The 13,264-nt window shown below is 42.0% G+C and overlaps 1 protein-coding gene across 1 annotated transcript; it reads right to left on the bottom strand.

Moving 5' to 3' along the window:
* Positions 1–612: 612 nt before the first annotated feature.
* On the bottom strand, positions 613–1,190 carry LOC136493592 (histone H4). The gene has a single exon (XM_066489691.1). It carries the CDS (start codon positions 1,117–1,119, stop codon positions 808–810), a length of 312 nt encoding a protein of 103 aa, XP_066345788.1. The 5' UTR covers positions 1,120–1,190; the 3' UTR covers positions 613–807.
* Positions 1,191–13,264: the final 12,074 nt, after the last annotated feature.

The raw sequence follows: 13,264 nt of genomic DNA on the forward strand, positions 1-13,264 counted from the left end.
CATTTTATTCAGGAGTTAACGACCTTGCAGATGGAATCATGAAGAGAGAAGTATTAGTGTATTACTACTTGAGAGCAGAACATTGTGTTGAGGTGATATGTTCAATTCAAAAGTCTGAAATGATCAAGGGGAAAATACGTGACAACTGGCCCAAACTGAAAATCCGAGCCTCAAACAAGCAGAGATCTGAAAAAAAATGATCCATTCTTCCATTATGAGTTCTCAGTTTGCCGCCGACCACCATACCCATTTTTTTTTCAGATTGACTTCATGGTTCCATTACAGGGATGCACCCATTATCAATTAACTGAGAATGTAAAGTTAAAAACAAAAGCCTGAAACAGGCAAATTGTAAAGCAAAGAAGCAAATGGCCCAAAGCCCCAAACTGAAGCTGAGCCTGAGACAGTGAGACCACAAGCAGAGATTTGAAGCAAACATTCATCAATCATCAACAAACGCAAGCAAAGAGATCCAACCAATGAAGCTGAACCCTTGCAGCTTTCTCAACAAAATAAAAATGGCAATTCAACACATAATAGAATAATAGAAGCATGTGCAGAACTGCATCCATCTCAGTGGAAGAATCTTGAACCAGAACAAAACGCAAGAACTAGGAAACACGAACCGACGGTTTTCCATTGATAATGGCACCTAGATATTACAGCAAACACACAAAGCGTAGATAGAACACAACAACAACAAAACACAACACCGATACGGAGAGCAGACTACACTAGACTAGGCACACAACACGACCACAGCCGCCACCGCCCACCGCATAGAGTTCGCCACCGGAAGGAACCGACCTAGCCGCCAAAGCCGTAGAGGGTGCGGCCCTGGCGCTTGAGCGCGTAGACGACATCCATGGCTGTGACGGTCTTGCGGCGGGCGTGCTCGGTGTAGGTGACGGCGTCGCGGATGACGTTCTCGAGGAAGATCTTGAGCACGCCGCGGGTCTCCTCGTAGATGAGCCCGGAGATGCGCTTGACGCCGCCCCTCCTCGCCAGCCTCCGGATCGCCGGCTTCGTGATGCCCTGGATGTTGTCGCGCAGCACCTTGCGGTGGCGCTTGGCGCCGCCCTTGCCCAGCCCCTTGCCGCCCTTGCCGCGCCCCGACATCGCCGAAACGGAGAGCTTCGCTGCTGGAACTTGGAGTGCGGATCAGGAGGAAGCGAGGGAGAGGATTTGTGTGATTGGTAGCGGATTTGGGGTGGGAGGGGTATTTATCGGTGGGGTTTGGGAGGGAACGCGAAAGTTTTGAGGAGTGAGGAGCGGGAGGTGGGTGGTTTCGGGTCGATCCGTGGGACTGTGGGGCTGGCGCGTTGGATCGGAAACGGAGGGGAGGGATGCGGCAGGGGGTGTTGGCACGGATCGGTGACGTGGCGGAGAGCGCGGGCCGCGGGGACATGTTGGGAGGTTGGGGATCGCAGAAGAGAGCCGAGGATTTTGAGCTGGTTCTACTGCAACTTGGGCTGGACTGGACCAAATGAATGTAAACAAGACAAGCTCGTGGACCGACAGAACTGGGCCAGCCGACTGGAGGAGTAGAATTCGGCGAAGTGGGCAACATGTCCGGTGCATTGCTAGAGACAAAACGGTTCCTAAATTATATCGAAAATCGATTTTTTTTTCAGTTTATTTGATTCGGTTCCGGATATGACCAAACAAATATGAGTTTATTGAGAAAGCATAAAGAAATCACGAAATTATCATGAACTTAGGGTTGGCTGACTACTAAACGCTTTGGGCTTTGCTACTGGTACTCCTGTTAGAGCAAAACAACTCCAAAATACTCTATATCCTTTTTAATTGTTATTTTAATTGTTATGAATAGAGATTTTGATGAAAAATACCCTCCAATGGTTTCTTTAAGTGGTTATCCAAATATTGTCATTCTCTATTTCGGATTTCTTGGTGGCAAAAGAGAGATAGCGAAAATGGCTCTCAAGAGTATGCACGAGATATAGAAAATCCGTTGGAGAGTGGAAAGACGTAAAAAAAAGCGATTTTATGCAAATGATTCTTCAAATGAAGATTTAGAGAGTGAATTTTTTAAAGACTCTTGGAGATCTTTTTACCTAGCAAGAGGTAAGAGTTCAAATAAATCCAAGCCCTTGAATATTAGGAGAGACAAAATAATTAATAACAAGAAAATAAATAACCAATTGCATCCATTTATCTGCATGTGTACATGCAATTTGTTTCCTTTTGGTTGCAACCAACGGCTACTAGAAGGCCATCAGGGCAAGAGATAATTTTAGACATGCTATGTTAGCCATTTGTGTTGTGAAATGCTATTTTAGGTATTTTTTGAAGAATCATGGCTCCAACAGCCTTTCTATCATGTTTTCCAAAATAAAAGTCATCCATCCCGCACTTCTCAATGGGTAAAAATAGCATGCCGTGAAGGCTCGCCATCTGCCTAGTGGTGTTCAAGCAAATGGCAGGAGTACAGAAAATGGGGAAGCGAACCAATCTTAGCTGGACATGTCAGCTTTATAAAATAGATAATGAGAAATTTAGAAAGACTCTTGCATTACTCTACTCTTTTGGAGGATGTTCTATTTTAGAGAATGGCTAAATCATGGATTTTAGGCTCTTATTTTACACAATCTCTTGGAGTTGCTCTTATGTTTCTTAACTGGGCACGATCACGTTACAACAAAAAAAAGTTACAATACAATCACACTATCAATTGAATCAGCTTTATTTTCTTCATGCTGAAAAATGAAACAAGTTTCTATTTCCCATTCATTCGTCACGTTCCAATAAATAAAAAATATTACAAAATCTTGTTGGGTCACATTTTATGTTTTTATTAGTTACAAAAATAATGTTACACTAGTGTCATTTTACGTTAGGTACGGAAGTTAAATTACTTATAGTAGTTAGATCATAGAAAAGATTGTCACATATACAATGTCACATAAATGCCTTTGTTCAAAGTTGTTGACCTGAACTAGGGTGGATCTAGCGGTGGGACGGAGGGGGAGGGGGCTCAAGCCCCCCTATCATCGCTAATCCCATGGAGCCCCTAGGGCCTCTCTAAGATTTTTTTGCACTACAAGAAACCTTGTAAGATGATGTCTCACCCGTGATTGGCTGAAGATTTGGAGGGCAAGAGGACTTGTTGGTGACCGGTGGGAAGTCTCTTGATGTATGGGTGTTAGTGAAATGCTACAATCCATAAATATACTGTTATTTTTTATGACATGTACTGTGTATGCATGTATAATCGTTTGGATTGGCTATGCCACTCTATAATAATAGTAGGGATTTTGGTGTTTAAATGGGCTTGGCTATTGATGACCTGGCTGTGTGATATAACATGCAAGTGGGTTTGCCCACTACCCGAGTTACAAAATTGATTTATAAAAAAAAGCAGTATGTGATATAACATGCAAATGAGCTGCCAATAAGGAAAAACAACCACACCATCATCCTTGTTGGCATCCATGTAACCATCCTCGTTGGCATCCATGTAAGCATCAATGATGATATGGTTATTCAATCCATGACGGTTATTTTTTGTCATGAACATTGGGTTTGGGTTGGACTAAGTGGGCTTCGGGCTGATCTACGATGATCTTAAATAGTCATGGATTGCATTAATCCGTGACGGTTTTCAAACAACCGTCACGCAAGTCAATCCATGATGCTCAATCCATGAAGACATCCAAAACCATCATAGATTCTATTTACTGATGGTTTTTTAGTGATTTGTGACGGAATTGAATCGTCATGTATTAACAAGTTTCTTGTAGTGTTGTCGTGTCTGCTTTGGAGAGGAGATGACGATGAACTCGCAACTTCAACACCCCCCCCCCCCCTTGAACTTTCATCCTAGATCTGCCACTGACCTGAACGCTACGACAATGTATGTATGTGGTCATCACGCAAGGATCAGGTGATTCGATAATTTGGCTAATAGAGATCTAATAGAGGTAATATGTTATTTAGTCTCCTAGATCGACGGTCCACGGTTATTTGTGAGTACTATAGCAAAGCTCAACACTTTCGGATAGTTATAGCTAAAGTTGAAAGGGGTGAACTATACTTCTAATTGGTACTCAGATTTCAAATATTCCCTCCGTTTCAAATTACGAGACATTTTGATTTTTTTAGGTACAAACTTTTTACTATGTATCTAGCTAAACGCATACAAAAAAAACTATGTATATAGAAAGGGTAAAATGTCTTATAATTTGAAATAGAATGAATATATGTCAATTAAGTTTTGCCCTGAGGCAAAATATTTTACCATTGACCATCAGAAACTATATAAAAAATTGATAGCCTAAACTTGATGTTACTAGATTCAACATGAAACATAATTACAAAATATGCGATTATTTTGGTGCAACATAGTATATTCTTAAAGATATTAGGGTAACTATCACCAGATTGAAAACCCATTTTCCCTCAAATGTGCCATATACGGAGTAGGAGATATATGGGTAAAAGCCAATCTCTACCATATTGAGAAAAACGATCCCATTACCCTAAACTTTTTGCATCATTTGAGAAAATTATTTCTCAATCACCTTCAGAAAGAGAATTTTAAAAAAAAATTGTTAGTTGAGAACTCTTATTTTGTGATGCTGTTGTTTGACGTTGTAATTTTTGAAATGAGATCTTGCTTGGTGTTATCACATATTGTCTAATAACTTATTATTTGTGAGTGAAGATAACTCATAAGTGTTAATTGTGCCCGTGTGATTGCCACAACATGGAAAGCAATACAGGATTATTGTGTACTACTACTTGTTATTGGCTAACTACAAAATTAATTCTTAAAATCATATAATTCTCTACTTGTGCACGTATTACTCAACTATTTAAATCTGAACCCGGTTTGTTTCCGCTCCATGTGCATACCAATTCCGACATTCAGAAAAATCCGCTTTCGCATATGCATTAGTGTATTATCCACTCCGATCCAAATTCGACAAAGAAAAACATATTAGGATATGGAAGAGACATTACCCATTATGATCCGATGCATTTTCATCCTTACAACCGGCCAAGCAGGCTTGTTGTCCCTCTTACCAAAAGAGAGGGAGAGAAATGAGAAGAAAGGAGGCGGGTGAGCAAGCTTGTTGCACTATGTGTTGAGCTAACATAGAGAATAACAAGAAGAGAGCATAAAGGAGATTTCCTTACCCACTAACGTATGGGTCCTGCATATAAACGAGATGGAACTTCTCTAGCACACATCCCTTATGACACATTTAGACAGCGAAAGATTTGATCCCATGTTTGGATAATGGGAAATAAAGATAGGCATGGGGAAATAAAGACTAGCATTCCCATCCCACAAACCTTCCTTTTATCCCAATCCATTCCCCTTTTCCTATCCCAACCTCCATTTTCCATTTCTCAAACACCACCTTATACTATACAATTAAGTCTTCTCAATCCCTATACTAAATTTAAAAGAAAAGGGGAAAGAGATCCGTGGAGTTACTCTTACTTCCCTATGTTTTCATTTACTCGTCAGTTGTCACCAAGGCCCTATTCTGTTGAACTACTTCAGCAGTACTTTTCAGCGAGCGAGCAATGTTTTTCTCTCACAATAAATTAGCATAAGTCAAATTTCAACGAAACAAATAGGGCCCAACATTTTACTATAGCAACTATGACAATTTTTGTCGGTGTTTCGAACCGCTGACTAGTAAATTTGTGTTTGCGTGTCTGGCCCAGATAGTGTGCTCGGAGGACACAAGGGTTTATACTGGTTCGGGTGAAATATCCCTACGTCCAGTTTGAGGTTGCTCGTGTTACCAACACTTGTTTGTAGTAGGGGTTACAAACGGGCGAGAGAGGAAGAAGGTCCCAAGTCTCTAATAGAAGGGTCGAATGGGGTTGAGTCTAGTTGAACTCGTTGAACCGTTCAGCGTTGATGAAAGGACCTAGGATGCCGCCTAGAGGGGGGGTGAATAGGCATTTCTAAAAATTAACACCTTTAAATGCAAAAATAATTAGAAAAGAACTTCAAATAAAGAGTAGTATCACCCCTCATAAGTTAGCCACAGAGTATACAAGGTATAAATAATGTATCTAGAAGCTATAACCCTGCAACACAAAGTTAGAACTAAAAATAAATATTTTCAGCACAGAGCTCTAATACCGGACGTGTCCGGTATGAATACCGGACGTGTCCGGTATGCACGGTTTCTGCAGAACAGCCCCGAACTTGCTCCTTTTGATTTCTATCTTCAAACCAAACTGCAGGAGTCTTTTCCAACTCCTTTTCCTCCTTCCACTAGATGATTCCGAGGCGGCGGAATCGATCGTTACAAACTTTCCGAGGCACACCACAATCTCTCGGGTGCTCTTCGGCGACGCCTAACCGTCTAGGACCGAAGAGTCCAAGAGTAACAAATACGAATCATAAGATTGATAATATGCACAAGTGCTCAAGTGGTGGCTTGCTCTCTTTTTCAAATTCTCTCTTAACCCACAAATGGATTTTGCAATTTGTATCACACACTCACTAAGAGAGGGTTTAGGAGAGTTGGCAAGGCTAAAAAACGTGTGTGTATGTCAGCAGAATCAGCAGCCTCCAAAGGTGGAGGCTTGGGGGTATTTATAGCCTCCTTGAAAAACTAGCCATTTTATAGCCGTTGCCAACTTACACTGCCCCAACGGTAACTAAGTTATAGTAAAGTTGTGAGGCATCGGAACTCCCGATGAATGCCGGGACTCCCGACCGTCGAAACTCCCGACTCACGTTGAGGGGGCTGCGGGCGACCCAGCGAAGGTCAGCCCTAGAGGGTACCACGAAGGTCACTCTAGCCGGAGTCTTTTCCAACTCCTTTTCCTCCTTCCACTAGATGATTCCGAGGCGGCGGAATCGACCGTTACAAACTTTCCGAGGCACACCATAATCTCTCGGGTGCTCTCCGGCGACGCCTAACCGTCTAGGACCGAAGAGTCCAAGAGTAACAAATGTGAATCACAAGATTGACAATATGCACAAGTGCTCAAGTGGTGGCTTGCTCTCTTTTTCAAATTCTCTCTTAACCCACAAATGGATTTTGCAATTTGTATCACACACTCACTAAGAGAGGGTTTAGGAGAGTTGGCAAGGCTCAAAAACGTGTGTGTATATCAGTAGAATCAGCAGCCTTCAAAGGTGGAGGCTTGAGGGTATTTATAGCCCCCTTGAAAAACTAGCCGTTTTATAGCCGTTGCCATACCGGACACGTCCAGTATGACTTACACTGCCCCAACGGTAACTAAGTTACAGTGAAGTTGTGAGGCGTCGGAACTCCCGATGAATGCTGGGACTCCCGACCGTCAGAACTCCCGACCCTCAGCAAATTTGAAAAACATGTAACTGAGTTAAAGTTAGTGAGGTGTCGGAACTCCCGACCATCGGAACTCCTGACGCATGTCGGAACTCTCGACCCTCAAGGCTTTTGAAAACTAGCCGTTGGCTTCTAGTCAGGCATACCGAACACGTTCGGTATGACCAGGACAGTGAACCCCCCAAGTCAGTTAAAGTGCGAGACGTCGGAACTCCTGACCCTTGTCGGGACTCCCGACCATCGGAACTCCCGATGAACCAACCCGAGAACAATAATTTTACAGCTGCTGGACAAATACCGGACATGTCCGGTATGAATACCGGACACGTCTGGTATTGCCAGACCAGCAAAAAATCAGTTAGCTCTTTTATCTCTCAAATACTCAAAACTCACATGGGTTGGCTTAAGCACTTATGAAACATTATCTATCAACATGATGCATCCCTCTTAATAGTACGGCATTCCTATTAACTCAAATTTAAAAGTATAACGAAATTAAACCTTTTGAGTTGATCTCTTTCAATCTGAGGCCGTGTATTCCAATCTTCACCAAGTGAGGGTGCCAACATATTGATATTGATATTTTCACTTGAGCATAGCCATCTTGAGCACGTGACTTGATTCCATTCATCAAATTTGAATAATCCCAAATGTATCAAGTCACTTCCATCAAATACTTCATTATAGATTTGATCCTTCACATCAATATGACCATCTTAGCTTGATTAGTACCTCAACTAAATGCAAATACTTTCTTCTTCACCCTAGCTAGGTTCTTCGGCCGCCAAGCCATCGCTTGCCCTTCACCCTTGCTTAGTACCTCGAAGCCTTTCGCTGCTATCTTCACCATCTCAAGCCATCAAGTCACATCTTGTGTTGAATCATCCATTCATGTATCGTTATCTTCTTCATTTCAATTTAGCAAGCTTCAAATATGAGACCATTCCATATGCAATCCCTTATGTCTCATTAATTAATTCTTACAAGCTTGCTTTCATATAATACACGGAAATCCCACAATAAATAAGCCTTTGCATGAATTCCATTTGCATTGTTGTCTTGTGCTTGAACTAGATTGTTTATACAACAATACATCATTTTGGCTTTCATTAAGTACCTATGAGATAACCTATTACCTGTCCACACTTAACAAACGGGTTAGTCCTTTAATCACGTTGTCATTCAATCATCCAAAACCCACTAAAGGGCTAGATGCACTTTCAATCTCCCCCTTTTTGGTGATTGATGACAACTTGATTAAAGCTTGCACAAGGATATAAACATTTAAACTTTTGGGTTCAATGATTTATGAGAGGCTCCCCCTTAATATGTGCTTATGATTAGACTTCACAAAATGACCTCAAATGTCAATTGCACATACTAAAACATATAGGAGACTCCCCCTAAATCATTGCATCCGTGGGGTGCATGTGTTTGTGACAAAGTGAAACCATGATGCATATGACAAGATATATCACACAAGAATAAATAGAAAGGCATCACATCAAATATTTTCATTCTAGCATGCATAGTTCTTATGAAAATAAATATAACACATATAATTCACACATAGCACTCATTACACAATTTCTCAAGTCCAGAAACCACTGATATATAAATAAAGATCATGTCTCAAGAGATACATAGATAAAAGCATAAGTGAGTCTCATCTCTCATATGATACAATCTATCTCAAATCCAAGATACATCAATGAAGCTCAAAAACAAGAAACTACAGCCTGCAGTACATATCTTCAGGTACAAAGATAAGTAAATGAAACTATCCTGAAGCTTTAATTAGTCTCTCTCTCCCCCTTTGTCATCTATCACCACAAAGGTCCAACAATGACATACTAAGGACAAAGGGGCTACAAGCTGTCACTGAAACCTGAGATCACTCATCATCATCATCATCATCATCTCTACCAGCATCCTCATCATCTGAGCATGAAACACCGGCTGGACGAGAACCACCCGCACCAGATGGGTCATAGCCACCAGAGTCGTAGTAGCCACCACCACCAGTGAGGTCACTCCACCAGTCTGAAGCATAGTCGTCTGCAGTGCTGGGACATGGCTGAGAGTGAGTAGGCACATGAGCCTGAAGTGGTAGAGTGTTAGGGTGCTCAGGTGCCTACTGTTGCTGTCTCTGAAGGAACTCAGCATACTCTCTGTCGTATCTGGCCTGCTACTGCTCCTCAGTCTCAGGCTCACTAGCTGTCTCATCTAATACTGGAGACCTAGGAGGCTCAAGCTCAAGCCTAGAAGCAATTTGCTTCAAAGTTCAAGTATCCTTCCTCCTAGCCTCCCTCACCTTCTGCTGGCGGGTGTGGATGTCCCGACACATCCCAAATATGGAGCTAAAAAGCCTACGGATATACGAGGGAGGACTGCCACGGCGTGAAGTAGAACATGAAGGAGCACGTGGTGGAGGTGAAGCTCCTGCTGGTGCACCACTCTTAGGTGCATCTACCTCTGGTGCTGCTGCTCCTCCTCCTAGTCCTACTGGAGGTAACCCTGTCTCAGGCAGATCTACAACAATCTTCAGGGCCTTGTGAATCTTGTCAAACTCGAATGTGTGCCCTGTCACCTACTCACTCATATACATGATATAGGGAGCAAATCCACATCCCTTAAGTGGCCTCTCTCCCACACTCCTAATCTCTGAACAAATGAAGTCAAATACGCTGAAAGGCCGTGCATCAGGTGCCATCCTATGGAGTAGGTTCCTAGAGTAATCTGCAATGTTGCCCTTGTCTCTACCCTTGCAGTCAATAGTCTTCCTGAACATCCTATCCAGGTATCTGTAAGTAGGGTGAAGACCTAGAACCTTGCCCACTACTCCTCTCTCACCACCTAGAGGGTACATGTAGGCGAGCTACTCAGGAGGTAACACCTGCTCGGTGTGGATCCTATCCCTCTAGAGATCATCCTCTGAGAAGCCAAGTTGGGCGGCAAATATATCATAGTCAACACTGTACCACTGGCCCTCAAGCATCCAGTGCATCCGCCTCTCATCCTCCTCAACGAATAGAGTAGCATAAAACTGAGCTACTACCTCTATGTTCTAGTCATGATGGAACTCCATGATCTCATAAACCCTAGTGCGCTGGCAAATAGCAATGGCATGATCAACTAAGGCCTTCTACAACTCTCTAATGTACTGCCAGTCAATCCACTGAGACCTGGCAATCACTGGGTTCCTAGTGAGAATCACACTGGAGTAGTAGTCCAGATGAAAGGCTATCTGGAAGCGGTGATCATACTGAACCTTAGGTAAACCCCTTGGATCAACCCTTCACTTGTCTCTAGCTCTCCTGGTCATACCCTTTCCCCTGTAGTCAACTCTGGGAACATAAGAGGGCACATTGGGCAAACGTGTCTCAAGGAGACCATAATGCATACCCTGACCAGGCTGGTGCTGAACTAGAGGAACTGGCTCCTCCTCAATCTCCTGCTCCTCATCTGAGCTATCACCATCTGATCCTCTATCAGTGCTCTTCCTCTTTCTTTCTTCTCTAGACTCCACTCTAAACTCATCAGTGTCAGTATTAGAAGAAGAGCTCCCTGACCCCTCTGCATACTGAGTTGCTGCACTAGAGGCAGCCCTAGTAGACCTCCTGTTGGTTGGCTTGAAACTAGGATGCATTTCTTGTCTCGCCTTCTTGTACTTTTCAAGTGCAGGATCATGCCTGTGCTTGGACCTCGGCTCCTATCGTCCACTCATGGCTGTTGTCCTGTATCTAAAGATTTTCAAGTAATTTCAGATACATGCTCAAAATTTTAATCTCAAATTGCAATTTAGACATAGAATCTTTGATCCATGGTTTTACATCCATCTTTGACACACAACTATCAATATGTTTGCAAAACAAAGATACAAAAGAAGCTAAGCCTAACATACAATTCTAATATTGGATTGAATCAAAAGGAAGCAGAGGAGCTGCTCTGCTAGGCCATACTGGACACGTTCAGTAGCATACCGAACACGTCCAGTAGCATACCAGACACGTCCGATATGGGCGCCCAGCAACCCTCTCCTTAATTCAAACCATCACGGATCAATTCCAAACTTTGGGCATTACTTCTATATCACCAATGTAGCATATTGACTGAAGGAATTTCAAAATCATGCATTGACCATGTAGATCGGACAAGGTCCGTGATTAGGATACCTTGAGAGGAGAGATGAGAATGCGAGAAATCCAAATCCCTGGGCCTTCAATCTTGATGCAAGCCTTCTCCAATGCGATCTCCTTCTCTCCCTTTCCTTGGTGAAATCCTCGGTCACCCTAGATGAGGAAGAAGGGCGTCGGCTGGGTTGGTTGGAAGGAGACAAGCCTGTCTGGGCCAATGGGGTACGCTTGGTTTTATAGCCCCGCTCATACCGGACACGTTCGGTAGCATACCGGACACGTCCGGTATACGCGGGCTGGCCCAAGTTATTCCAAAATGTGTTTTCTGTCTTCCAAACCCCTTTTCAGTTATTTCTCAGTCCAAAAGGGTATATATAATCTTGATCCAAACCGAGTATCATCACTTTCCTTATCCAATGCCATAAATTGATTTTCTCTTTTCCAAATATTTGGCATATACAAGATTTCACTTACTTGAGAGAGATAGAGTGAGACATAGTAGATTGTGGACTTAAGAAAGCCATGTCATGTGTGATTAGCCAATCAAACAATCAAGGAGAGCTATAATCATCACATGGCAAGGCTAGGTCACAAAGACTAAGATTCAAATAGTTTTTCAAATTCACACCACCTACACATGCTAGTTATGGGTTTTGAAAAACATCTCTCCTATGTCACACAAATGCATATTCTAACATATAAAGGGCCTTAGATGCACTTACAATGCATGTATGTAAACACATACCTTTGCCTTGAGCCCACAAGAATTCCACTAAGAAGATATATAGTATGATAGTCTTTATGTTGACCTTAATTATCAAATAATCATGCTAGTTACGAATTCAACTTTTCATCCAAAGGACTACAGAGAATGCTAGATAAATTTGTTAGTCCACAAGATGCAAAACAGAAATTTAGCTCCCCCTAAATAAGTGCTTCAAGTAACTTAAATGACCTTCCACAAGCACTTTTATTCTATAAAGAATTTGGGAGTCAATTTTCTATTTTGAACCACAACCAAATAATTTGCCATAAGTAAATTTGAGTATAAGAGATGCTCATAATCCACTTAGATTTGGTAAACCACAAGCTTCTGAGTAAATTGAGGATATATGAAAATATATCGATCAGAAACTCAGTTGCTTATTCAATTAGTGTTCTGGTTCCTACAATACCGGACACGTCCGGTAGTTATACCAGACACGTCCGGAATACACATAACAGAAACACTTTCTTTCTGTCCCTGGTCATACCGAACACGTCCGATAGTAATACCGAACACGTCCGATAGGTGCAGGACAGAACCAATTAATTCACTGCTTGTGATTCTTCGTTTAGCTCTAGTATTTATTATAAACTTGCATCTCAACAAATGAATTGGTTTACTAGAGAGCCATTAAAAGCATCATATGGCAAAGTAAAATTCTTTTTAATTGAATCTAATTAGTCACTTTCATTATTTCACAAATGTACCTATTTGTGAACTATAGAACACAAAACGAACAAAGTGACTATCCTAAAAGGTTTAGGTACTTGTTACCAATGGTGAGGATAAAATATATGATATGTTCATTGAATTATCTTTGGGTCAACCATATAAGGGATTATGATAAAAATTGGTTGATAGATTGAGTGAATATTGTCAAATTGCTTGTTCAACCACCCCAAAGCCTTCATCTCATCACCAAGTACCTACATCATTAACCTAAGCACACTTTGGTACCCAACTCTTGTTGGGTCCTTTTGAGTTAGTCAACAAGTGCTTAGACACCCAAATGGCTTTAGCACTAGTTTGTGGTGAACACATCACCTTGC

The sequence above is a fragment of the Miscanthus floridulus genome, chromosome 11 (assembly GCF_019320115.1).
Source record: "Miscanthus floridulus cultivar M001 chromosome 11, ASM1932011v1, whole genome shotgun sequence".
In the NCBI taxonomy this organism is placed as follows: Eukaryota; Viridiplantae; Streptophyta; class Magnoliopsida; order Poales; family Poaceae; genus Miscanthus; species Miscanthus floridulus.

What these genes read in the sequence shown, in the direction of transcription:
- LOC136493592 (XM_066489691.1), bottom strand. Translation starts at nt 1,119, where the DNA reads ATGTCGGGGCGCGGCAAGGGCGGCAAGGGGCTGGGCAAGGGCGGCGCC.